The sequence below is a fragment of the Vanellus vanellus genome, assembly GCF_965231255.1.
Source record: "Vanellus vanellus genome assembly, chromosome: 1".
NCBI classification, from domain to species: domain Eukaryota; kingdom Metazoa; phylum Chordata; class Aves; order Charadriiformes; family Charadriidae; genus Vanellus; species Vanellus vanellus.
In genome coordinates this window covers 63,581,849-63,608,913 of record NC_138905.1, presented here as the reverse complement: position 1 = coordinate 63,608,913, position 27,065 = coordinate 63,581,849, and the positions used below count along the sequence as shown (strand labels likewise).

Below are 27,065 nucleotides of genomic sequence, written 5' to 3'. Positions count from 1 at the left end.
AGACACATATACAAGCTGTTTGGGGTACTTTGCACAGAGAGGTCGAGACTTGGAAAATAATGAATTTTGAACTTCCTCTTTGTGTATGCTGTTTGTCCCACCAACACAGCCTGCGGTGGTAGGCAGTCGGGTCTTCAAGCAGATACAAGGCTTTTGGTGGATCATGATACACTATCCACAGCTAAGTTTTAATTGAAAATATCCTCCATGTTACCATTTCATACAGTCCCGCAAACCACCTACCACAGCCTCCTGAACCGAAAAGAAATGCTGATGTTTCCAGGAGAACACTGCTGGAAGAGTCCATTCCTCCCACATTGTGCAATAAAATCCTGCTAGTGTTAAAACTGAATATCATCCCTGAAGATGTAATAATAAAAAAACCAAAAACAACAACAAACCAAAACCCCAACACCCCCCATCTGTAACCTGCCCTTCCCTCCATCTCCCAAGGCCATGACCAATTCTGCCAGTCAGGTTTCCCATGACAGCTCAACCTTACTAAACTCATTCCCTCATGAAAGATAAACACAGATACATAAATTCCCCATCCCATTTGTTTGCGTGCAAACACTTAGCTTGAACAAAGCAAAACCACATCCCTGCTGCCATAGCTCCCTGTGAAACCCACTTCTGAGAGCAAAGGTCCTCCAAGCAGGCCACAGTGGGACTGCCCTCCACAAGATAGGGCAAACCCAATTGTAAAGTCGTATCAAACTAAAGCACGGTTCAGATTAAACCTCATTTTACTGGGATCTTCAAACCTCCTACTGGCACTCAAACCAGCCTGGTTTCAGCCCGTTTTTACAGCCTCACGCTGACCACCTTAAAAATCTTATTAACCTGATGAAAAGTGCTCCCTAGGCCTTACTTTCTAAACGGTACCAAGCTGCTCATCAGCCCTTACCAAAATGACAGAGAAATAAAGAGTGATCCTCCCTGTGTGAGTTACAGGCTTTGCCCCTGCCTCGCTGAGGCGGCAAACCCTGCTGGCTCGCTCCCGTTCACACAGCCCTGCACATGCTCAATAACACCATTGATTTTGTTTGTGCAGGCAGAGAGAATCCAATTTTAAAAAGCCACATTGATTCCCACCCATTAAAAACAGAGGAAGCTGCAGTATTTGCTAAATGGATAGAAAAAGACTGAGGTCAGGGTGGAGGGGTGGGAATAATGTCATTACGCCGAGCTCGTTCTGAAGGACGGAGAATTACAAAAACAGACAATAAAGTAGTAACCGTTTGACTTTACATTATTTGTCGTAGTTTCTAAATTGCAAAAATAACAATACAACAACAAGGGAGTGCCCGGGTGCAGAGACAAGGGATGCACAACGGAAGGCATCCAAGAGCATGTAGCTGTGATTAGTTGCATTTGGAGCATGAAGACGCACATGCAGCGAGAGAGGGCACAGACACGGGAACTGAGAGAGAAGCCCTGCGAGTATCCGCGAGGGCTCTGTCTGCTTTTCAGTTCTTTGTTTTAGCACATTAAACAAACAGAGCCATCGCACAGGTCACCAAGGACCTTCCTTCTGCAACTGTGGCCCCAGCTGCACTTGCACACAAAAACTATTATTATTCTCTAATGGCTGCACCTTTTTGGACAATGATTTAGTGGGTTTTTTTTCCCCTCCTTTTGTGCAATGCCACTTAGTCTTTCGCTTCATTTTATGTTTTATTCGCACACTCTTGAAATCTTCATGTAGTGACTAAAAATTCATGAGGAAGCCATAAGTAGGAGCCCCCATTCCACCCCCCTTTTTCTACCCATAGCGAGCAGCTAAGTAGGTACTGGGCATATATCGGTGCTGCTGCTGCAGAGAGGGGGTGGGAGAAGGTGAGGGCTGGGGAGGGACATGGTGCTGCAGCCCTGGAGGTGCTTCCTCATCCCACATCTGGGAGCACGAGCTACAGACGGTGCCGACGTAGGGCACCGTGGCTCATCGGTGCCCAGCAAACGTATCCCAGAGCACAGACGCTTCATGGTCAACGCGGTGGCTGCGCTTCAGCTCAACACCATGCACCACTCGACCGTGAGCCTGCCCGTGTGTTGCAGAGCCGTCACTCATCTCTTCAACTTCAGTCCAACAATGTGAATAGGCAAGTGCTTGCTAGCATTAGTGAGGCTTTCATAATTGGTCCCAGCTGGTTAGTTGTAACATGCCTTGTTGTTGAGCAACTACCTACTAACGCTGTCAGACATCCCCTGGTTGCATAAGGAGGGTTAGTATCATTATTAATTACGGGCTGCCACCAGCCTGTGCCACACTCCGCAGATAAGAAAGCCTTTAAGCTCCTGGTCAGTCAAAGCCCCGTTGGAAAATCATGTGCCAGCTTCAAGGAAAGCAACCTCAGACTGTAGCCACAGCAGCTTCCTGCCCTTTCTACCCCACTACAGTTCCTGCAGCACCTCGGTCCTCTCTCCCCTCTGGTTGCCGCAGGGTCTTCTGCCAAAGCCAGCTAGCTGCCAGCCCCCCTGCCACTGCGCCGGCCAGCGTGCAGAAAGCCTGGCTCACCAGAGAGGTGCATGTGTGTGCACATGGGTACATGCAATGCAAGCATGGCAGACATTTCAAAACATCATGAAGAAAGGTACCCCGGTGCCCGGCCACACCACTGATGACAACTCTGACAGCGGCAAATACGATAGTGTGGCACTGCTTCAAGCATAACCTAACATCTAAGCAAGGCAACCCAGTATCAAGCAAATGCACAGTTCCTGGTGTGGAAGGGAAACATGCAACAATTCGGATCTTTCTCAGGAGGCAAAAGCATGGGGAAAATATAATGGAAGCGGCTATTTCGCAAGCTGCTTGAGCATACCAAGGGTTCTCATGACTTAAATCAAAGTTTGCAATCATCCCCGCTCCCCCAGCCCTCACTCGCCATTCAATTTAATCTCTGCAATACAGAGTCAGGAGCATTTTCTGCAGAAAAATAGGCAGCAACCCCTTCTTTCTGCCCTGTCACTGGGTTGCTGTCACATCCCCCTTACAAAACTAAGGGCTATAGTTATATTCTGCACATAGGATTCTTACAGGACTTAAAATGCCATTTTGAGGCCAGTAATCAGATCCTGTAGCCCCAAGCTAAGGTAAAAGCTGTTAGTGTGTCTAGGAGCTAGAACTCCAGGGTTGCTCAAAAACACAGACGTTGAACTGGAAATGAGTCTCTTCAAATCCCATGTAAGACCACACCACAGAATCACAGAACTGGGCTGAGAAGAGCGGTCCATGTGGCTGTATCGTCTGTCTAGAGCAACTCTGGCCTTTGCCATTCATGACTTTCATCTGAATCAACCTCTCATGCTCTGGGTTTGCCCCTGCTTTTTCTCTCTCCATCTTCTATTTTGGCTGCATTTAGGGCCTGAGAAGGGCATCGAGGCTGCTAGGAAAATGCCCTGACAACTTACAGGTGAGACAGGATCTGCTGCGCTTCTTGAGCTGCCAGGGAAAAGCGGCTGGCAATTCTCCACCTCTCCCTGATGAGGAGGTTGAAGGCTTGGGCTCATTCAAGGTCCACATGACCGGGCACTCCCCACCAAAGTGGGGGGACTGTCAACTGTGTCTTGACACTCAGCTGCCAAATGCTGCAGATTGATCCTTTCTCTATGAGGTGAGCTATCTTCCCGTGCGTGCCCTATGCCTCCAATAACCACAGAGGAACAGCTACCCATTACCACCATTCCTCATTTTAATGTAGAAATTCAGTGCATGCTTTAATGTTACCCATGCCTCTGGAAGTCAAGACAGCCATTCACATAAGCTTAAGCTTAGTTTCTTTTGCTAGATTATAGGTATTGATGCTAGAAGGCAATTCTCTAAATCCAATGTATATGTTTAAAGTTTATTCCCAAAGGATTTATGTAGACATAAATATACAGATTAAAAACAAGCAAGACTTTTGGGGCTTTTTATTGCCTTCTAAAGTAGCCAGGCACATGGATATTTTATCTCTCTTTTGTATCTGCTTTCTTCCAACTGCACAGTTCAGAGACTTCATACAGAACAGAGGCAAAGTTCAGACTAGCACTGACTATTTCATTAAAAAAAAGGAAAAAAAAGAATTGTGTTTTCTTATGTTCTCCGCTCTTTTATTGCTATTTTCAAAATGAAGAACAGTCCCTATCAAAGTGCTAGGGGCTGAAAACATAACTCTAAACGATACAGGAAACCCAACTTTGTGCCAATCCATTTTTATCATCTCTTTGTGGCCATAACAAAGCTGAGAACAAGAGCTAAACAATAGAGAAAAAAGAATAATTTCAACATAATTTTTTTGCTGAAAGTAACATTGGTGGCAATAACAAGAATCCATTCAAAAGACAGAATGTTATCTTCCAACCCAGTTAACATGCCTTTCTTTCTCTCGCTCATTATATATCTTACACATCAAGCTGTATTTTGACCCCGCTTGCAAAGGAATACGTTTGGAGCCGCCACATCTCTGTACACATATTGGCATTGCTAAGTAAAATCCAGCCCGTGCTACCTTTCCCTTCCCTGGTCCCTCACACACCTGCCAAGAGGAGATAGGTTATCAAATGAGCCTCCAGAAAAGCATTTCCAGAAACAACAACATGGATATCTTCCGCTTTTGCTTGTGCTCATGCAACCCTCCAGAATCCAGTCCACTACTTTAAGTGCCTAACAACAGCGGGAGCTGTATTTTTGACAACTACGGGGATGAGATCACTTAGGTAAGCTTTTATTTCTGATACAGGCCTTCGCCACTACTTCTTTTTACCTGCTGAAATCAACTGGCAGTATTTCATCATTAACTTTTTAGCATAGTAACCAGCAAATTCAGCTAGCCTCAGCTGAACCTGTTTACCTTTTAGATTTCATCTGCCCCTCTTAATATTGTCGTGAGCGTCAAAGAAATACTCCATTTTCCTCTTGGATGATTATTCTGTTTGCAGTCTCCCACTGGCAAGTAAAACACTCTTTGACAAAATAAATTGAAACTTTTTTTAAGCCATCAGATAACTGCTTCCACCCCACCACCCCGGGACTTTCTTCCACGTGCACAGCTCTGCATGGAAGCAACTAGTGGAAACACGAATTCTTACCATGGTGGAGCCGAAAAAGGCCATCAGCTTTCCTTCTGCACACCAGCTGTCACATTAACATGCGTGCTAGCCCTCATGGTCACGTGTACCATTATACTCTCTATTACCCTTTTGTTTAAGGGCCTCAGCCACAAAAATCTTTGTGCGTGAGGTGCTGTAAACACAGACCCACTTCAGAAAACACGGCATCTGAGGAGCACAGCATAAGGTAAACGGCGACAGACACCTACAGCTAGACTGGAGAGGACAAGGAAAAAACACAGTGTTGCTCAGCAGTATTACCACAAATGATATAATTGCACAATCTGCAGTTAAAACACAACTCATTACAGTACTGCTCCTCCTGTTGTCAAGTTAACTGAAACATTGCTAATTTGTCCTTGTCTGCCTCTACACGAGCACGAGCATCAGCTGCTGGAAAAGACAATTCTCCTCCTTCTCTAAAAGCTTCAGCGGGTGAGCTTCCTGGGCTCAGGAGCTGCACAAGTCACCAGAGTTACGTGCAAACTGTCCAAAGCCTCCTGCAAAGGTAGAAGTTCAGTGATGACACTATGAAACTTTCAGCACTTGTCACATCTCATCAGGCCCAGGGTACTACGCTTGTGCTTGAGAACTGCTTCAAATCAGCTAGGAATGGCAGCGGTTGGCAAAATGAAAAATAACATCAAAGAGTTAACCCAACTCTTTGTACCATAAAGTCAAAGAGTTAACCCAACTCTTTGTACCATAAAGTTTCTGAATCAGATTCAGTTCAGTCAGATTCAGGCCAAATCCCACACATCTACCCTGCCTCTGCCCCTGAGCAGGAGCCTTTGGAGATCCAGTAGGTTTGGTAGCGGGTGGAAGGCCGCTACTCCCTGGCTAATGCGAACTAGTGGAAACGGTGACAAGAGGGGACAGAACCTGAAGGTGCACCCAAGCACTGATCCCATGTAGTCACAGCAACGTAAAGGCAAAACCTATCTGCGCAAAATAACTTGTGTCTGTGCAAGTAAAACAACAGCTGCAATTACTTCTGTCCTTCAAGAAGGGGAAGACAGAGGTCAAGCTGCCACTCAGGGACTCATAGTTTACTTTCCAGCCCATTGCAGAAGCAGCACACCATCCTGTTTGGAATTCGGTTACCTCTGGTTTTGAAGTCTAGGGAGAAGGGTGAAATCTCATCTTCTTTCTACCCACATCTTTCCTTATATGGGGAAGAGTGACTTCCAGGTAACCATCTCCTGTAAGAGGATTTCTCCTCTGCCCTTCCCCTCTCCAAGTTCCTAGAGCCACTTCCCTTTTATTTATTCCTCTTCAAAGCACAAATTTCTCACAGTATATACACACACGTGACTCTCTTCTACCTTCTTTTTTTCTTTTTTTTTTTTTTTTCCCCTGTGAGGCACTACAGAACAACCATTTTATGACCTGGCCTAAAAGGCAAAGGACATTTCCTTGACCTTCCTCCTTAAACAGGTAACAGCTGTGGCTCTAACTCAGCTTAAGTCAGGCCACAAGATTAGTGTTTTTCAAGCAAGATAACCACTCGCAACTGCTTGAGAGTTGCTCCTTTTTCCCAGCGTGACCTAGAGAAGGAAGCAGCTACTGAGCCTTCACCTGAGAATAAGGTGCCTTTACATTAGCTTAGGCTAATTTGAAGCATCAGTGCAGCAAGCGGCTTGAGAAGATAGAAGCTTTGGGGACCGAAATCACAGCATTCAAGATGTCTGAAGCTGGGAAATGTATAACCCCATACTAATCGTAGCATCTTTAGGTAATTTCTCTCCTCTGGTAATGACTCATTCGTTTATAAACCAACGTCAGTCACTTTTCTAACCTCATTGCCAATAAGCAGCAGAGCAGAAACACTTTCCAGTCAGAAAATGCTCTTCAGTGTAATACAGCTTTTCAGTCTCACTGTGCTGGGGCCTAAAACTTGTGAACCTAATGAGTGCACAGACATACGCAGTAAGCTTCCTCCATGTTGCACTTAAAGCCTGCAGCGAGGAAGTATACAGGGGGAGGCAAAAACCTGATAGGATTTAAATACGTGGTACTTGAGCAAAGCATCCCTGAAATCCTGTGCAAACTGTGTGGCTAATGCTGCTTTTTCATATTCAGAAGTGTGGATGATGAATCTCTCTACTTGTAATTCTTCTTATTTTCACACTTGGAGCACTGATCTCATGCTAACAGCCCCTCATCTCGTTCTGCTTCTCCGCAGCCACTGCTACCATTAGCCAGCTACTGCCCTGACCCAAACAAGTGTTGAAATAAGCGGAGAGGGATGTGGAAAATCACACTCCAGTGTGTGACTGCAGTGCCTTCTCCTTCACTGACCACCTATTGCTGGAGTAACATCTGTGGGTCACCACACTCCTGTTCCTATGAGCAGCTGCTACTTCTGTCATCAGAGCTGAAAAAAAGAGCACCCTTTCCCCGCTCCGTTTCCTTGCGCTTGGCGAGGAAGCGACTTGAGTGGGAGGAGAGGAAGGAGAGCAAACACAAACCCACAGAAGTAAGCAACTAGGAGCAGACACCAAACTTTATGTCTCTTATATACACGCAAACAGTGGACTCTTGACTGCAGCCGGCCCTTGTTCTAGCCCCCGCTAATTGTACCGTCACTCATAAGTATCGCTGAAGAAGCAACTGCTTGTCACTGTACTGAGCTAGGTTATTTCCCAGACTGTACTCTGAGCACAGATATCTTTACCAAAAGACAGTATGTCTTTTATGTACTACAGAGATGGAGTCCCAAGCGCTACAGCCAATAGCTGCAATAGGAGGGTTTTGATTTCTCTTAGGTAAATAGCTCTTTTTAAGTAAAACAAGCTAGCCATTTGTAGCTGTTTCAGACCTGCCCTGGTACAGTAAATACAAGAGTGACCTTGATTTTTCACATCATTTCACCAGGCTGCAGCCTTAAAGGGACTTACTGTGCTTATAAAGCTTGAGAGAAGAAAAAGAGACAGCAGGAAATCCTGTGACAGGCTTGTTTTGGTGATCATGTGAAAGAGATAGTAGCAAGAGAAAAAAAAAAAACACACCAAAAATACCCTAAACATATGAACACCTGTGGCCAACCTGCAAGAGGGGTGTCTGGGAGTTCTGACCCTCTCACTGATCCTCCCAGACCGAAATGACTCTGGCAGCAAGTGTAGACAAGGTAGGGATTAGTTTAGGATTTGGTGCCGAGTTTTAAAAAAAAATAAAGGTTCATGGATGTTTATGCCAGGAGTACCCAGATGACTTCAGGCAGCAGTACATGGACGGGTAATGGAGTGTATTTGCAAGCTACCTCCTCTCTGCAAGCCCTCTCGAAAGCATGTGGGAACTCAAGCTGAGCTGCATTTGAAGAGTATTTGTTTCCAAACCAGAAAGCATTGCTTTCGGGGAGGTCAGCCCCAAGCCCTGTCACCGGGTGGTGTGAATGCCGACGGAGGGAAGGTGTGCTTAAACAAGAAAGTTATGGGGGAGAGTGGGTGGACGGGGAGGTGGGAGAGGAATGCTCTCCAAAATCGTGTCCCTCTGGAGCTGATGTGGAGAAGGGTGAGTTGAGCTGCCCCAGGGTGGGCAGGACACCTGTGTCAGGGCTGGTGGTTGACCACTGAGCCCTGGTCAGCAGCCCTGCCACCGCAGCTCTGCTCCTGCTCCTGTTCCTGCTCCCTGCCCACACAGCAGTGCCCAGGCCACAGGCAGCGCTATTGCATCCAGAGGGCTGCCTTTCCCTCCATGGGGATCACTGTCAGACTTGAAAGCAGCAGCAGCCTTGGGAAAATGCTCTTTTTTTTTAAAAAGAAAATTTGTGTTTACCTTCTTTTCCCTGTGTTTTGCGTGCTCTTTTGCACAACTGCCATTTTCCTAAAAGAGGAATCTTTGTTTAGCCATTCACCTGCTCCAGGTGCTCATCCCCTCACCTGAGGCCACCATCCTGCTACTTGCATTGGTTCTACTGACAATCCTATCCCCTTTCCACATCTCCTGCGAACAGGAAATTGTAACTTCAGGTGGCGAAGAGTAACAGCTGGAAATTAGGAATTCCAAAGAAACAAACACTCTTTTTCATGCAAGGGTCTCTAGCAGTGATGAACGAGGGAAAAGCAATGTAGGTAGACAGGGTATGGTTAACAGGTGGCCCAAAGCCCAGATTTCAGGGTGCTTTTAGGGTCTCTGGTTGTTCCAACAATTAACAGTGAGTGTGGCAGCCAAAAATCTTTTTATTTAATATTTTTTTTGTTGTGGTTAATCTGTGCTTAGTGGGTCTTTGCCAACCAGTTCCCTGCAGTGTTTTACCTCATTGGACCATGGCAGAGGTTTTGCAACTCCAGCTGACTGGTGAGGACCAGAACCCCTCACCCATGGGGTGGCACCAGCTGATGGTGCCAACCAGTGCTCCCAAACCTGGTGCCTACCTTAATGGATTGAGCCCTGCCTGTGGGCACATGGGTTCCTTCCTTTCCAGCCACCAAGACAAAACTGAGATCTGCAGGAGGAATAATTAGTGTCAGCCCCCCTTCTTTGCTATAGAGGAGCTGTTTTGGGAGAGGGGACAGAAGGAACTGGCCCAGTGCTCAGGTGGGACATGGATGAGCCAAAAGGGAGCAGCACAAGACAGCTCCCCCTCCTCAGGCCAACAGCAACTTCTCTTTGCTGGGGAAAGCCTCCCTGTTGGGTTCCTTGCAACCAGGCCTTTGTTACAAATATTCTTGGGCCACAAGGCATATAACTGAGTATATTTTATACACTTGGTTAATAAATAAACAAAGCCTTCCTGTGGCGGCCTTTCCAACTCCACACAGGGATGCAGGGCTCCCCTCGGAACGAGGCCAGCATCACGTGCTGGAGCCAGGCAGGGAGATGCTGCAGCATCACAGGGAAAGGGGCAGATTGCTAACTTTCAAAAGATAATGGAGGAGCTGCTATCTCTGCTCAGAGCGAAATAAAAAACACCTAAGGAGACTGGGGAGACTGTGGTCTGAAGAGATTGTTTAGGCTGAAATAGAAGCCTTTCTGTTTTAAATTAGACCCCAGAAAGGGAATTATTTTGGAATACACAGTGTGTATCTTCTGTTGGATGCACTAAGGGCGCAACACCAGTTTACCATCTCTGCCCCAGGGTGATTTATACACAAAGGAACTTGGCAAAGAACTATCTCTGCTTGAGTTTTGTAAACCCAAAAACTAACCTGGCCTGACTATCACACAGATGGGACAAAGCCAAAAGCTTTCAGCTGAATGTCTGTTCCTTTCCAAGACTTGGTGGTCTGGGTACAATGAAACTGAGTTTCAATTAATCCTGGTGTTGGTTTTGCAAAACAGAATTCTCCTGAATTTTGCTTCTGAAAAAAACAACTCCAAACTCCAAATGTCCTTGGAAAAGAAATGGAGAACTGCTTAAAATAGTACAGCTTGAAGTCTGCTTTCCTCCACAAAGTCTTCTACAATGTATTGCCTGTTCTGCAAGCCTGTAGTCCTACCAGGCGTGATCATCGCTAAGTGAAACTGAGCTTAGACTTCAGCAATGAACTTGGTGGTTTCGCTCCAGTACCCAGAAGAAACATTCCTCCTCAAACCATCTAGCTATCCTGCTCTTTACCTTGGAGAGGCAGAGTCAGTAAAGCAGTGAATGTTGCAGGTAGGATTGAAACAGACTGGCAGAGCAATGAGGCTCCCACAGCTACAAAAGCAGTCAAGTCTCAGATAGAGATGTTTTTGCATGTCCGGAATGGCAGAAGATTTTGAAATGTAAAAGTGCACTAACACTATTATACAAGGATATTAATAGATGCCAATTCACTGAGTAAACTAATAAGCACAGCCTATCCCTGCTGCCATTACTACTGCTTCATTTAAGTTTTGGCCAGAATGGTGTGTGCTCCAAGTCACACAACTGTGAAGAGGTCGTGACACCACTCAGGAATCTACTTTGCTTTGTCTCCCTGTCAGCATGGCTAGAGGACTGATACCTGTCATGGCACGATGTCCACATGTGGCAAGACGGATCCAGTTTAGTCCCCTGCATCCCTCTGGACCCACACTCACCCACCTAAGCATGTACAGCCAGTTAAAAACCACACCTGCACATGGCTTCATATATACTCCATATGGGCAGCTGACAACATGCGTGTAGGCCTTTACGCCTACCTATTTTCTTGAAATGTCTGAAACTAGACTGATAAACACCTCTTCAAACTGATACTCAGCTTCATTCTCCGTTATCCAAACATTTCATCAAAGGCCACTTACCTACAAAGCAGACATCTCAACCCACGGCCAGACACGCCACATACCAAAGCCTTTTGAAAACATGGCACCAAAACTACAGTTTGTCCCTTAACAGAGTAGGGGTAACAGCCATTATTTTATATCTGCAATATTTTGAAAATACTAAAAGACTTAAATCTCGTAAGTTGATTATGCCATTAGTTCGTGAAACGCATTTACCTCTGGGGTGCAACACAGCAACTGTTTCAGCTGAGCAGGAAAGGAAAGCCAAGAGGGTAAGGTAGCTTGGTGGTAGTGCCCCAAGGAGAAGCCCTCCTGCTCCAAGCATCCCAGTGCTGCCACCCCATGATAGAGAACTGCTCTGGTTCCAGCAAGGGAGGACCACAGCTCTACCACCACCCCAACCATACCCTCTCCCAGAGGGTACAACCCCTCTTCCACCTGAGTGTGGGCTCTAATGTAGGGGGCAACTGTTGCAGCCTGAGCCCTGCATTTCTCGGGATGCAGGTTTTCCTGGGAAGCTGCTCATTCACGGATTATCAACCCAGAAGAGATCTCTGGTCATTCATCCCTCTGACCTCCTGCAAAATGGAGATCACAGACTAACTCAATATCCCCTTCAAACTGCAGCATAAAAAAGAAAAGGAAAAAATAAAATCCCATGAAGATACTTTTTGATTGGTTGCTCTGTGAAGAGGGCTTCATTTCTAGCCTAAGCGCGTCTGGCTAAAACTGCCAGCTGCAAAGCCCCGCTCCTGCACGGCAAGCTGGGCAGAGCAGCCCTCCATCAGCAGCTTCGGTTCCTCACACAGGCACCTCCAGACCATGGCTGCATCACCATGTACTTCCGTGAAGGGTCACTGATCAGGCCCAGGCTGACTTAGCTAGTGATAAGAAACAAGATGAAGGATGATCGTGACTGGGGGACAGGCTGGAACCACTGTCCCAAGCAAGGGGGAATGCTTGGATGGCCACTGGCCAGGTCCTACACGTTCAGGCTAAGGATGCCGCATGAGAAACGCTTTGCAGCACAGCGAGTTTTAGACTATAGGCTGAAGATGGATGGGAAGGAAGGAGGCTGATGCTCTTCACAGCACTCCCCCCCCTTTTAGGTGACAACTCTGACCGCAGTGCTGACAAAATCCCCAACTTGGCTGGAGCAGCAGCACAGGAGCTGCCGATGAAATCGGGATGGTGTGGGAGAGGGCCCACCAGCGCTGGTGGGCAGCGGAGGGAGCAATGCACGTGCAACAGCAGTGGAGCTGCACAGCCATCCGGGCCGGGGAAGACTACGACATGCCGGTGCAGGCCTGGTGGGCCAGAGGACCCTGGTTCCGTCTGCTCTGGGGTCATTCCCCTTTAGGAAAGCACTCAGGACTGGGAGCTTTGAGCTCCCACAACAGCCATGACGTCCTTTGTTGTTTTGGTGCGGAGCCAGTGGCAGGGCCCAGTGAGCTCCCACAACAGCCATGACGTCCTTTGTTGTTTTGGTGCGGAGCCAGTGGCAGGGCCCAGTGTCCCCCAGCCCCCCCCCAGGCTCATCCTGTGCCCTTTGCCAGAGGTACAGGCTTGGGGCAGGCTCAAGGGATGTGCCCATGCTGCCCTCCCAAATGGGGACTCAGCGGCAAAGGGGGGTTCCTGCCAGTCCCACCTTAGCCTGGCGTGTCCTGCCTCTCTCGGCCCCCTCTACAGTCAGAAGCGAGGGAAAGAAACCGCCAGAGTATCAATTACGGCAGGAGATCCAGCCTGGAGGAGGCTCTCTCCTCTGAGAAGCATGGGAGCTAAGTTTTGCTAGACTAAAGACATTTTGGTGACCATTTTTGATACCTTCCGTATCACCCTGCCACCTCAACACTGTTGCGATCCTTGCCGAGAGCACTGCCTTAACCTGACAGAAATACCCCTGGTGGGACAGAGAGGTCCTGATGTTGGGGCGCCCAGTGAGGCCCCCTGATACCAAGTCCACCCACCATTCCTCTCACAAGAAATTGGTCTGAGGGATCCAGTTTGTCTTCAGGGCACGTTACACGGTAGCAAGAGCAAATCGCTCACATAAAGTCTGCAAGCAGCCCTGCGACTGTCTTAGCTTATGCTGGGCAATGCAGATTTGGGTCAAGAAAGGGCATGGAGTTTGTTTAAAGACACTTCTGCCTTCCACCTCCGGGAGAAGAAAATAGGCCCATCATTTAAAGGAAGAGGAAAGGCCTTACATTGCTCTCAGAATGAGCAGGATCCCACACAACTTTCCTCACTTGGAAAGATTTGGCCATCACATTCTGGACAGTAGTGTTAAACAACAAAAAAAAATAAAAAAGAGGGAAAAGAAAAAGCAAGTTGTTAATAAAATATGGGGACAGCCTGGGAATTTGCTCCCAAAAGCCCATGATAAAATACCTCCAGCTGAGAGCTGACCTCTACATTATATTCCCCAGCACTCTGCCTTGACTTTCCTTAAATGCATGGGGCACAGGGCTTCTGTCACTTCTTTGGCATGCCTGCTTACAGTCTGAGAGGTTTTATTCTGAGGAAGCTTTTCCTTCACATTCAGCTTAAACGTGCCATTTCTTGAAGTCATCCCCTTGTCTTTTATACTCTAGCAAGCAAAACAAGTGTAAATTAAATGGAAGACACATGAAATCTTTATAAAGCCCTGTGTTTCCTCTAGCATGAAAGTTCCTTCTCTTTGGAGTGGAATGGGTCTTTGTGCTGTATTTTCCCCATCAGAAAATGAAGAAGAATATAAATTTTCCTCATGACTTGAATTTAGCTTCATCAGCAGCCCCCTGCTGATGTAATTCAACCCAACGAGATTTTTCTTCTTATTTTTTTTTTCCTGGTGAGCTGCTGCCCCTTTCCCCCTCCTTCCATAAGTTCAGACATGGAAAACAAGGGAGGAATTAGACAAACAGAACTTATTATCTAACAAGCTGCAACTTCAGACTGGGAAAGAATAACATTTAAAATATAAAAAGCAAATTTTATCAAGCCTTTTCCTCCCCAGAGACCGCCACAAGAATATTCCTTGTTTGGTGCTGAGAATGAACCATTTTTCTCTTTCATTTCTGCTTTCTGTCACATATTTCATTTTGGCTGCCCCTTCTGTCTTTCAGCTAGGGACCTGGGCTGCTAATGCAGAATCACAGATAACTCAACAACAAAATGCCTGTATTATCTTTTTTTTTTCTTCTAGTCTGCCAGGTAATTGCAACCCTAAAAGCTTTTGCATATTTACCACAGAAACATGTCTGTCTTGGAGGATGGGACTGTCATCAGGTAGAATATTTCATTTAATAAGCCTCTTCTGAGGCATAAACTAGGGTTGGGGATTTTTTTCTGGCCTCCTTCAGAGCAAAGGACAAGCAGATAAAAATCAGCTGCTGCAGTGTTACAACGTCAAAGTTCCTGTTCCTGTGAAAATTAACTCTTCCCAAGCTCAGAGCTCAGGTGGGCTTTGCCACTGTGATGTTTATGAAGTAGGAAGAGTCTGCTATGAACTCATGTTGTTTTTCTATCCCCAGTCCTCCCCATGTATAAAACAGATCTCTTTCCTATTTACAAACAGAGCAACTACCCTGCTTTTCTGTAACCCATCTGATGAGTTGTGGATGCTGCCAGGACTGATTTTCATTAAATCAGTCATCAAGAAGGATCACGTTTTCCCTCTTTGCCCCTGTTTCACAGTATTACAACAACAAAAACATGGCTTGAACATTCCTAAATTCAGCTATCATCTAAAGACAAATTCCTTTCTCCCCCCCCCCCCAGCTATTTTCCTTCACCCCTGAGGTAGCAGAAGAATTGCTTTTCTCAGACCTTGGGTTGTTGAATCTAGCGTGCTGGTACTGAACAGAAGGAGGGTCTAAGGAGAGCACCTACAGAGACACTTTGAGTCTTGGAGTCAAGACAGAGGGAGAAGATGAACTTCCAGGGGTTATGAAAAGAGGCTGCTTTGCTGGAACTGTTCAACAGACTGAAGAGGGATATAGCTGATTCACATGTTTTTCATTGGGCACACCTACATAAAGGTCAAAACTCCATCCTAGCATGTAACATACCTGTAGTTAAAAGCACTGTGAGTGAGAATTGATTGTCTATGACAGGTCCTCAGTCCAACACCAAATTACTGACAATACTCATTCATCCCTACCAACAGCTTCCCACATGGAGAAAGGTGTTTCCAGCCTGGCCAGGCTGACTGCTCACCTGGAGCAGAGCTGACGGGAACCAGCCAGAATGCTCTCATTGACTCTAGCAAGCTCCACAGCCTGTATGAAAACTACTCCTTAACAAAGCATCTTCTGCATCCACAGTTTTCATGTGGGCCAGCCTTATTCTTGTTAAGTGCCAGGTTTCATATATGAATAAAGACTGGAAGACACTGCTGAAGTATGGATTGATTGTTTAGGTTAACTTCTTTCTGAAACCAAGAACCTACTTGCATTGACTTGGAAAGGAAATACAGACTCTCCAGATCCATCCCCTCTTCTGGAAACAGTCCCAGAGAGAATGAAGTACTGACAGAGGTGAAAGGCTTTCTAAATTGTAACTGGCAAACTTTGTTTTTACAACATTTTATGGTTATTTAGAACTTTACATGGTTTTCAATGCAAGTAAACTCCAAGAGATTAGGATACCATTTTTTCTATCACCAACAAGCCATTCTAAGAGCCATCCCAGTTTAGGATTAAGGGATGACTCTCATTCATTTACAGGAATGTAGGAAAATTCCCATAGGTAAAATATTTCTCCTAGTAAGGTTACATGAGCCCAGTCTCTTACCTGTAATATCTGGATTGAAGGTAGGTAGAACACACAGCTTTAGACACATGGCTAGCTGAACCAAAGTCTATGACCTTGACCCTATATGGCTGTCGGGATGGGTCTACCAACATGATGTTCTCTGGTTTGAGGTCAGCGTGAATCAGTCCCAGGCTTTTCAGCTTCATTAGGGCAGTTGCTACCTGCTGGAGAATTGGTCGAATGTACTTAAGGGGCAAGGGACTAAATTTGTTTTGTTTTAGAAAATCGTAGAGGTTCTGCTCCAACATTTCAAAGACCAAGCACGTGTGATTCTTGTGCTGGAAGCACTCGTACGCGCGGACAAAGTTGTAGTCATCCGCACTTTCTGTGCTCAGCCGAGCCAGGATGCTCACTTCAATCTGGCCTTGCCGGGCATAGGAAGGATGGTTCTTTAGGATCTTGATAGCCACAATCTCATTAGTGCCACGTTTCCAGCATTTGACTACTTGTCCGAAGGTTCCACGGCCAAGAAACTCTAACACTTCGTACGTGTTGGTCATGGAACAGAGCACCTCATGTTGCACCAGCTGGTAATCCCCTTCGCTGTTGGAGCCACTGTTTTTGGAGGTTGCGGTAGAGGTGGTGGCAGTGGCTACAGTGGCCCCACTGGCATTGTTCTGAATCATTGGTGGATGCTCTTCGATGATCTGCACGCTGCTTGTGTTCTCGATCTCCTCACTCTTGCGCTTAAGTCCACATTTTTGGTAGGTGTCCAGAAGGCTCACAGTGCTGCGACGCATCAGGTTGTGTGGCCCGCCCAGTGTTTGCCCAGACACTGCAACCACACCAGAAGTGCTGTTGGCGGATGTCACCACGATGTGCCCCGTGCTTGCTGGGAAGATGATGGTCTGTTCGTAAGGGATGCTTGGATTGGGGATCTGGAGGGAGGCGTTGACGGCTGCTGCGGCGGCTGCTTGGGAGGACTGCACGTTCTTGCTCTGGCTGTAGACTTTGCTGTGTGTGCCGTACCCAGTCATATCCCAGTTCGAACTCGGCTCCACTTTCAGTTTCTTCACGCTACAGAAGGCACTTGACTGAAGGGTGTGAGGAGAGAAAACTTGCACATGCGAGGCCATACCTGCAATACAACATCAGAGTGAAACCACAATGTCAAGATGCCTTCCCCAGCTATTTTAATTTGTTCAGTGGCAGGAAGGGAAAATGGGATACAGACTTCAGATACAGCACACGCTTACAGAGAAAAATCAAGTTCTTCCAGAAATATGTATTCAACACAAATAAAATATTATGCTCTAAAATAAATCACTACCCCTGACTGAACTATACTATCAACAACCAAGATGCCTGCTCTCTTGCTTTTCCCATTCTCATTTTGAATAACAGGAACGTAAATGTTATTTTTACCTCCTCTGCCTAAAGAGACTCCTATTCCCATTGTCTCCAGGAATATGTCTAGCTCTCAGGAGGAACTGATGTCAAATACTGCCAAGTATTCTGCCTGTGGAGGCCAAATCTCAACTCCTCAGGCTCATCCTATATTAAACAGTTTGGTGGAGCTGACTTAAGCCCCCCCTTTATTCCCATAAAACCACTGTGTAGCTTCTGGCCTGCAGAGAGCCAGGATAGGACCAGGAGATGATACACCATGACAAAATGGAGGTGCGCGCACAAAGTTGAGGAGCCAGGACAGAAGCAGCAGATGATGTTTCACATTGCTTGCCAAGTCTGCATGTGGGAATCGTGCACAATGCTGGTCTGTGCTCAGGGACACTGGAGATGGGAGTTACACAACATGAGCTTCACTGTGTGCTCTCAGTTCTCCCAGATCTATAAAATTGTGTTCATCTATTCTTATTCACAGTGACAATACCATCACTGGAAAGCAGATCCCCTGGAAATGAACAGCATTGTTAATGAAGCAGCATACACATTAGCATGTGGCAGAACTAGGTCCTAACATAACTTTACTTTTTAAGAAAAGACTAAAGCCTATTTTACCGCAAGCTTCTTTGGTTTTAGAAGAGTTAATGATCCTCATCTTTATTTTAAAAAAAAAAGCCAAAAAAACAAACAAAAAAAGAAACCCACAACCTCACAACCAAAGTGAAAATAAATTATCACTGTGACAGACTTACTGAAGGATTCTGAGTAATATTCCACTGAAACAGAAAACGCTCTTATTCAGAAAAAGAAGATGTGGTCCACAGAGAAGAGGACATCTAAGTCCTGACTTGCTGCCAGCTTTCCCTGCCCAGGGTAGGGATGGTACCGCTGGGGCAAAGGTACTGTGAACGGCACAAGTCTGTGGGGATTCCTGGGGAAGGAGTCAGCGCTCGGCGGGAGTTAAAGCAGAAAGGCACAGCCTCCTTCACCCTTCTATCTGTCGTCAATGTTTCTTTTTAATGAACCAGAATGACTAGGGAAGAAAAAGACAATATGCTGAGCTGGCACCGGTGCTGAATTATTAAGCACAAACATAACCTTGACTTGTTTTCAACTTTAAAAAGTTAAAAGCTGAATGAACGCTTCAATGACAAAACCACAACAAACTTCGCAGTGCACATGGATGACTTCTTCATGTGGAGACCTGAGAGTAACTAACACTCGGCTCCCTTTCCTAAAAGAAACGCGTTCTCCACTAGTCCGTGTTGCTCTTTGGAAGATTTTCTGGAGCTCATGTGTACACATACGTGCTCACATGCATGCATGCATAAACATATACACCCAGATAGAAAAATACGAACGTTACTCCACACTTCCAATGCTGAGTACCATGGTCAAGCAAACACACTTAAACACACCCAACACCAGTTTTCCAGTTAATTCCCAGCAGCCCAAAGCCTGGGAACTGCTCATGAGAGGGGTGCTGTGACGAGCCAAAAACCACTCTACAAAGCTACGCAGAAGTAACCAACAAAGCAATCACTTTGGTTTGCTTCAACACCCCCACCTTCATCCCTGCTGCAGTGACGAATTTGTGAAGACAGGGCAGACGCGAAAGAAAACCCCTATCAGGACACGTGGCGAAACCCTCACCCCTGCTGGAACACGCAATGCAAAACCCCACTGACCCTGCTCTAGCAATGAAGCCCTGCAAAAAAAAAAAACAAACCACCACCCTGCGTGCCCTACTTTGCAGACGTGACCCCTGGCTTTAATATGATTTCTGATGCTCCTTGCTGCAATATGTATTAACACACCCCCACCAACCTCCTTGGCAGCAATTTCCAAGGTCCCTGCAACTGGGTCCTTGGACCTGACCAGCTCCCTGCCCCCCTAAGTGTTTTCTCTCCTCTCTCCTTTCCACGGGACAATGATGTTGCCACAAATGCCGTAGCATGCGGTGAGCTTGGAGAACCGCGGCAATATTACAGAACTTGTCATCCCAGACACAAATATCGTATGTGAGCGAGCTGAAACTCTGTTTGTTTTTTCACTGATTAAGTAGAGTCACGGTGTTCCTTCCAGTACAGTACCGACCTGCCTGGAGAGTGGGGTTGGTTTGATGTATGTTTTCCCCCTGGACACGAATAATAAAGCAGATGTAATTGGTAACATATTGTGGACCTAGCAGAAGTGTAATTTATAGCTTTATGGCTTTCATTCCATGGTGTGCTTGAGCAATATCTCTTCATACAAAATAAAAAGGGAAAAAAGCAATTGACACAGAACAAGAAGAGAGGTTCTTCTCACACGCTCCTCTAAAGATAACACCAGAAGGCCCAGGCATCCCAAATTCAGGTCGGGGATGTGAAGCACAGCAGCTGCAACTTCCTCAGCGCTGCTGTAAAAATCAGGATAATCGCCACCATTAAGAGACAGACTTTCAACTGGTGCAAACTGGCAGGGCTCCAGTTGGTATCAGCTGATGCTAAAAACAAGGTCAGCAGTCACTCAATGTTGTCAACGTCAGATGGCCGCCTGTGCCCCTTGGTGAAACGAGTTGTTGTTAAGGTCTGGTTTCCACATCAACAACCAGCCCCTTGCTGTCCCTGCAACACTGCTGGCAGCCTCAGCAGGGGGACAGGAACAGGGGACAAACACTGACCCAGTGGTACCCCAAAAACAGAGGGGATGGAGGGAAGCAGGGCTGTCTTGTGGCTAAAGAGGGGACTTTGGACTCCTCGGCTGCCCCTTCCACCCTCCTCAGAGGTTATATCTCATCACAGGAGAAATATTTTTTTTCCCCCTAAAAAAACAAAGTATGAAATCTTCTTCCTTCCATCCAAAATAATTTCCTCACATTTAAGGTTTTAGGGGCACCCGATGTAAGGAGAATAACTCGGCCAGCTCTTCAGCTTAGTCCGATACCAAGAAATTACAGGCTGACTGACAGCTTGGTGATGGGAAAAGGCGGCTTCTGCAACAAAGTCATTTTTATTGCAAATTTGCCTATGCAGCTAATGAGAGAAAAACACAACCCTAAATTTCCTGAGGACACTATCAAATTGTGCTGCTGGCACGTTCTTTTTCTTTTTTTTTTTTTTTAAAAAAAGTCTCTTTATTCCATGGCAATAGCAGAAATAGTAATAAATATGAATAAAAGTTGGATGGTTTGTTACAGGGATCAAATTCCTCATTACAGCCTGTAAAATGATTTGCAATTTCAGCCTTTTGATTACATAGGCCAGCAATAGCTTGCCACGATGTCCATGAAGAAACAAGCTGGCAGTAAGGGGGCAATCCGTGCCAGCCAAGCCCTGTGACAATGACACCCCCCTGAGTGTCCCCCAGAGCCAGTGGGGATGCTCCCAGGGAGCATCCTCACTCCTGGGGTCTTGGAAAGATGAAGGGACCATAAGCCATGGAGGGATGGAAAACAGCCTGCTTTACTTGGGAAAAGTCCTCTTAAACCCCTGCTCACAGTTCTGCCAAGAAACCTCCTGCAGGACGCTGGGCCTCTTTTGCTGCCTCCCTATGCTGCAGGAAGATCCTAGCAGACACCTTCCTGTATTTTGGCACGAGATGGCCCGAGGCTGTCCCCTAGCTCCTTGCCTTTTTGCTCTCCACCAGGAGCGGAGGGGGTGAGGATGCTCAGGACGAGCAGCCCGAATCCTGGCTCAGCCAGCCCCACCTGCACTAGCAAAAGCTTTGTCTGGACTAAGGCAAGTTGTGACACAGACTGAACTTGCTTGTGCTCAGGCTTGGTCCCTGCCTTGGCAGGGGTGCAGGGCAGCCTCCCGCAGCCCCAGTTAGCCAGTCAGGCTGCAGCCCGGTCTCTCCAACAGCTAAATAATATAAGCCTTGAAGAGTGCAGGTCTAATTTTTATATCACCCTTGTGCACGGCGAGTCTCTGGGCTGGGAGCAGAATCAAGGTTGGGCACAATGTATTAAATGAAATTGATAGTTCCTTTCTTTAATAATGAGTTTTAGTGTAGCCATTTAAAGCTGTCACACAATTGACAGTAACTGGATTTAATGGGGCCTCCCCGTCCTTGATACGACTCATGTAACTCCCCATAGCATCCACATGAGCCGAAGTACGTAGTGTGCAGCCAGGGAAAAATGTTAAAACAGCTTGAATGACTTTTATTAAAAGACTTGACTTTTTTTTTTTTCTTCCCTGAGAACTCCTCCCACGTCAGCTTTCACTTAATAATAATTTAGCAGGTGCTATTTACAATTCAGATGGCCCTCTTCTGCATGCGTGCACAAATCACGCAGCCGCCTCACTTGTACTTCCAACAGGTTTCAGGAAAGCAAATGAGGGAAAGTTCCCTATCCACCCACCTCACCCCAAAGGGCAAAAAATACACTTTGGGGACTGAAGAAGGAACAGTTTGAAAGTCACTGGTGTTTTCTTCTGCTTTACTCCTAGCACTTACTGCTGATTTATAAACGTGGCCTTTGTGATGGCAAGAGACCAAGCCCCTGCCCTGTATTAAGTAGGCAGTAAGACCTTTTGCAGTACCTGCAGAGCTGCCAGTGCACTGTAACCAGAGGCTGCTTGCTGACTGCCGCCAGAACGACAGTGCCTGCTTGAAAAATACCATCGAAAGCACATGGCGTGTGTTCAGCATATAAATGATGCTCACAAGACACTCCTGAAATAAATATCTTCCACTTCTCCCCAGAGAGGCACAAGCCTGCAAACTCATACGCACGCCCAGGTTAAGAAGGCAATGGAAAGGGGATCTGCCAGGTATGGGTAATGTGTTGTACCTTCAAAATAACCATGTCTCAAGCACAGCGCTCTTCTTCACGGTGGCCTCTGTGTGGCCCTTTTTGAGGCATTGTCCCCAGTACCACTGCGCTCTTGAAACCTGCCTAAAATTTATGTCCCTGGAGGCTACACAAATTCCTTCCCTTGTGCTACCGAATGTTTGGAGAACGCCTCAAAGTCGAATTCAGACCACAACGGCCTCAGCTCCTTCCTGTTCCTGGTGAGCAGAAGATATCAAGGGAGCCTTCATTCCAGGTGAAAATCTCCCTGCCTTCCTGCTCTGCTTTTCCTGTCCTGCTAGTTAAACTGTCTCATCCTAATTAGTAGTTTCCTAAGTGCTTACATAGCATGTGGCAGTTCCCAGAGGTGTGACAAAGCCCGGCCCCTGCACTGCTCCAGACCTGGCTTCACGTGGGTCCAAGCTGCCACATTTGATCCCTGTCCCACAGCCAGATGACAACGCAAGACTTTCCAATGCACAGAGTAGCCATAGGCAAAACCAACCGAAGAAAGCCAAGCATCCTTCCACACTCCCCCACCCCTGAAAAGCACGTCTCCTGCTGCAACGCGATGCTCAGGGAACTCTCATCACCATCACCTTCACACCCCATATCCCCCCAACTGCCCTCCTACACATCCCTCTCCTGCATTTAAAGCATCAGCAGCTCTGCTTATTATTTTATTCTCCACACCATGACTTTCCTTTATAGACAGGACAAAAGTTATCAACCAGGACCGCAGTTTGTACTCATGGGCATGGAGAGGGTGTAGGCAGTTGGTCCCTATCATGGCCTGAGCAGGTTATTTTGGCATGTGGCTCAGGATACTGCTATCTCCCCTCCCAAACCATCTTCATTCACTTCTTCACTCTCCCTCTTAACTCCTTAATTCTGGGGCAACTTCCTGCTGGGTACTGAAAGCTTTCTCAGCTGACCAGGGCAAAGAGGACACAGCTAGGAAAACACTGGGGAGACCTTCCTCTGAGCCAGCCCTGTCCATCCTGCCCCCTTCCCTGAGCCTCCAGCTCTACTCCACCTGCGGGCACAGGAGGTGCTGGGAGAGGTGGTGAGGGCTGGCCAGGGCTGCTAGGGGAGCAGGGCAGTTGGCAAGCCCGGGCTCAGTGCTTACGTACCAAAGTAGGCTGAAGGCTGGTGAGATGGCACACAACCGCTTTCCCCTCCAGGACATCTCCAGTGTTGGGGGTGGTGGGAGATGGGTGCTCTCTGGTGCACAGATGCCACAGGGCAGCACCTTTTTTTCCCAGGGCTATGGCATGGAGACTGTGAGATAGGCAGAGCTGTCCACGCTGGGTCCATATGCTCCAGGAAGCATCTCTGCCACTTCAGGTGAGAGCCCTGATGAGCAACTCAGGGGCAAATGGCCTACCCAGAGCCCTGGCGCATCCCACACAGACCAAATGAGGCAACACCACCCTGAGCGTGACCCTGTGCTGGAGCCTGGAAACATCTAGGCTGCTCCAGCCTCAACTGCCTGCACTCCCCATATCTGTCGGGCCACTGGACAGTGCCATGTGAGCTGCATTTGGACTGTGGGCAACCACTTAAATAAACCTGCTAGACATCTGAAACACCAAACTTAGGAATTAGTGCATAAAAGCACCAGTCACAGATCGCCCTTTGAACCATCTATGCCGTCTTTGTTTTGTCTCTACAGACCAAAGTCTATTGCAGAGTCCCTGCAACATCAAGCATTTCCTTCAGTGCTCAGTGACCACAATTTCACATCTCACCGCTACAAAACTCCACTCTTCCATATCCACTGCAAGCCACAAAGCCCTAACACCTTCTGTAATCTAGAAACACTGCAATTCTTATTCATGCTTTTGATGTGGGTTCGGGTGCCCACAAGCTTGAGTAACAAGCTGTGGGCTCCTCTGACATATTCCTGGGTTTAGGCATGTGAAGCAAAATCTCAGGGACAAACATATACACTTAAATTTTAATCCTTGATTACACATCAGTGAAGGATTCTTTTGGGGTCAACTCCATCTCCCACTTTAATGAACTGCAGTAATGACAAGAGATATTACAGATTCCTTCAGTTAATCATGTGACTAGTTTATGTTTCACATTATAGTTAATTAACAATGCAACACCTGAGTACTCAGGTTAAAACACTCCTCACCAGAGGCTTGGCTGCCTCATTACTTACCTGCAGATGCTGCAGCCATTGGACCTGACACCAATTTCTAGATCTGGGTATTAGACGGTCCAGCAGTCAAGTCCATGCTCCCCTGAACTGGAAGGTAACTCCTAGATACCTTCCCAGGGGAAAACTCAGCAGAGTTGGAATAGTGCAAAACTTCCTCTCTCCAGGACACCTCAACGTCACTGAGTGGAAAGCAAATGAAGGCAGCAAGCAAATATATTTGATAGGCTACAGCCTTGACAAAACAGAGCCAGACCCCAGTAAGTAAACCCCCTTCAGCATACCTGTCAAAGCTGACAGGAGGACTGTCACCTCTACAGAAATGGACCTGTTGGAGCGAGTACAGAGGAGGGCCATGAAGATGATCAGGGGGCTGGAGCACCTCTCCTATGAGGAGAGAGAGGCTGAGAGAGTTGGGGTTGTTCAGCCTGGAGAAGGCAAGGCTCCGGGGAGACATTATAGCAGCCTTTCAGTACCTAAAGGGGGCCTACAGGAAAGATGGGGAGGGACTCTTTATCAGGGAGTGTAGTGATAGGATGAGGCATAATGGTTTTAAACCGAAAAAGGGTAGATTTAGATTAGATATTAGGACAAAATTGTTTACTCTGAGGGTTGTGAAGCACTGGAACTGGTTGCCCAGAGAAGTTGTGGAGGCCCCATCCCTGGAGGTGTTCAAAGCCAGGTTGGATGGGGCTTTGAGTAACCTGGTCTAGTGGGAGGTGTTCCTGCCCAGGGCAGAAGGGCTGGAAATAGATGATCTTTAAGGTCCCTTCCAACTCTAACCATTCTATGATTCTATGAAATCATCATTTCATGATGCTGCAAATGCTCTACCAAGATGTCAAAATGCTCTCCAAACACAATGTAAGAAATGTGGGAGTCTGCTCTGCCCATGGCAGGTCTCAGCAGCTTGAGAAGGCAGATAGATAGCCCTGCTGGACAAACCTCACTGAGCAAAAGTCCGCCCAAGCAGAGTCCCAAGAGCAAAATGAGGCAATGAATGATAAAGACAGAGGCGGCAGCAGCACCTGCAAACTGTCAAGATCTGCATAAGAGTGCGAAGAACTTATGCACAATCTCCGTGTAAAGTCATTTTAGGAAAGTGGGTGTCAATGAAGTCAGGAACAAGTTTTCTATCAAAGTACTCCCAAGGACCCTGGAGGAGAAGAAAGTCTGCTCTGGAGTCAGAGATGGGATGAAAAAAAAAGAACAAGACGAAGTCAGGCAGGTGGGATTGACAGAAAACCTGCTTTGAAGCTTTATCTTTGCAGGGCACTGAAGGATGTTTAATAAAATGCTTTGCCGAAGAATTCCTTCTTCCAGTTTTCTCGGAGAGGGACCCAGCAGAGCTGAGGCACATGCTGGGTGCTGGGGGGACCATGAACAGCACTGCCTCTCCTTAAAGAGCAGGAGACTGTGCTAACACCTGCAGCACCACTCAAAATGAGGCATGACACACTGAGGCTTGTATAATACCATGCTCAAACGAGCTCCTGAAATGCTGGGAATGGCCAGAGGAGATGGAGAAAGCAAGCTACCACGGAATGTTTTGTGGCTTCCCCATCCTGAAGCTGAAATGGGAGTCAGATGATTTTAAAAGCAGTTCCTCAAATCAATGTGCCAGGTAGGACTATTTGGCAACAGTATATGTGTTCTGGACACCTTCCTCCCTCCCATCATATGTCCTCCATGGAGGGGAAGTGGAACAAACTTTAACCATGGCACTTCTACAGCACCCATCTTACAGGGGAAACAGAAGACTTCCTCAATTTCTGACACCAGGTCCTACAGCCTTCACTGGCCACCCCACCTGGCCCTCTGTGACCGTAGTTCCTGCTAAAGGGTGCCAGGGCCTCTGGAAAAGGGACCAAAATGAATCAGAGTTTCCCGTTGCTGCCCTGGCTGTGCCCCCCGCACCCACGCAGCACTGGCACACTTGTGGCTTACCACAACTGCCCAGTGGAAAGGATATTTTGGCTTTTTCCATCCACCACAGCTGCCTCCCCACCTGGATGACTTCCCACCTGTAAATATTAGCTTTGTAATGTCACTGACTCCAACTGGCCCACAAGTGTGGTGAAACCACAGGGAACGGCTGGCACCTCGCATACCTCACTCGTTAGGAGCAACCCTACTTGGGAAGGCAGGACATGGGCAAGGCTTGCTGGAGTCTCAGGCTGAGCCTCTCACTCCTACAGGATTTTTTCATAAGTGTTTCATTTGCAAAGAGGCCGTTGCATGACATTCAGCTCCTGCTTTGTTTACGAAATCTGAAACTCAGATCAAGAGCTAGCTGGGCTGAAAAGGTCAGTTTGCCTGTTCGCTAAGTCCCTCCCTTCATTTAATTTCCATCAGGATACAGACCTGTTGGAGAGAAACAAGTCTCTGCTGAGGTCTGGATGAAATACGTAGGGTAGGATCTGGGCTGCAAAGGAAGACGACTATGCAAGGAGAAAAGTGGGGAAGCTGGGCACAGGGCTCTGCCACAGCAGAAAATTGAGACAGACTGATTTGATGACCTCCCAGGTATCCCAAAGCCAGGGTTAACTACACCTCCTTGCTTCTGCAGCGACATCTCCCTTTCAAATAAGAATTACCAAACACAGGATTTACAGCACTCTCATACATCGAGGGCTATGGGGTGTTTTAGGACAATAAGAGAAAAGATACTGCAGGTTAATCACCTTG

The 27,065-nt window shown here is 47.0% G+C and overlaps 1 protein-coding gene across 2 annotated transcripts in view; it reads right to left on the bottom strand.

Annotated features, from left to right (window-relative positions):
- The window catches only part of HIPK2 (homeodomain interacting protein kinase 2), a 133,341-nt gene that overhangs the window by 72,814 nt on the left and 33,462 nt on the right, over positions 1-27,065 (bottom strand). For both annotated transcript variants that reach the window (XM_082485037.1, XM_082485036.1), the window contains exon 2: positions 16,063-17,161. In XM_082485037.1, the coding sequence (XP_082341163.1) occupies positions 16,063-17,161 (1,099 nt within the window). The remainder of the gene's footprint in view (positions 1-16,062; positions 17,162-27,065) is intronic.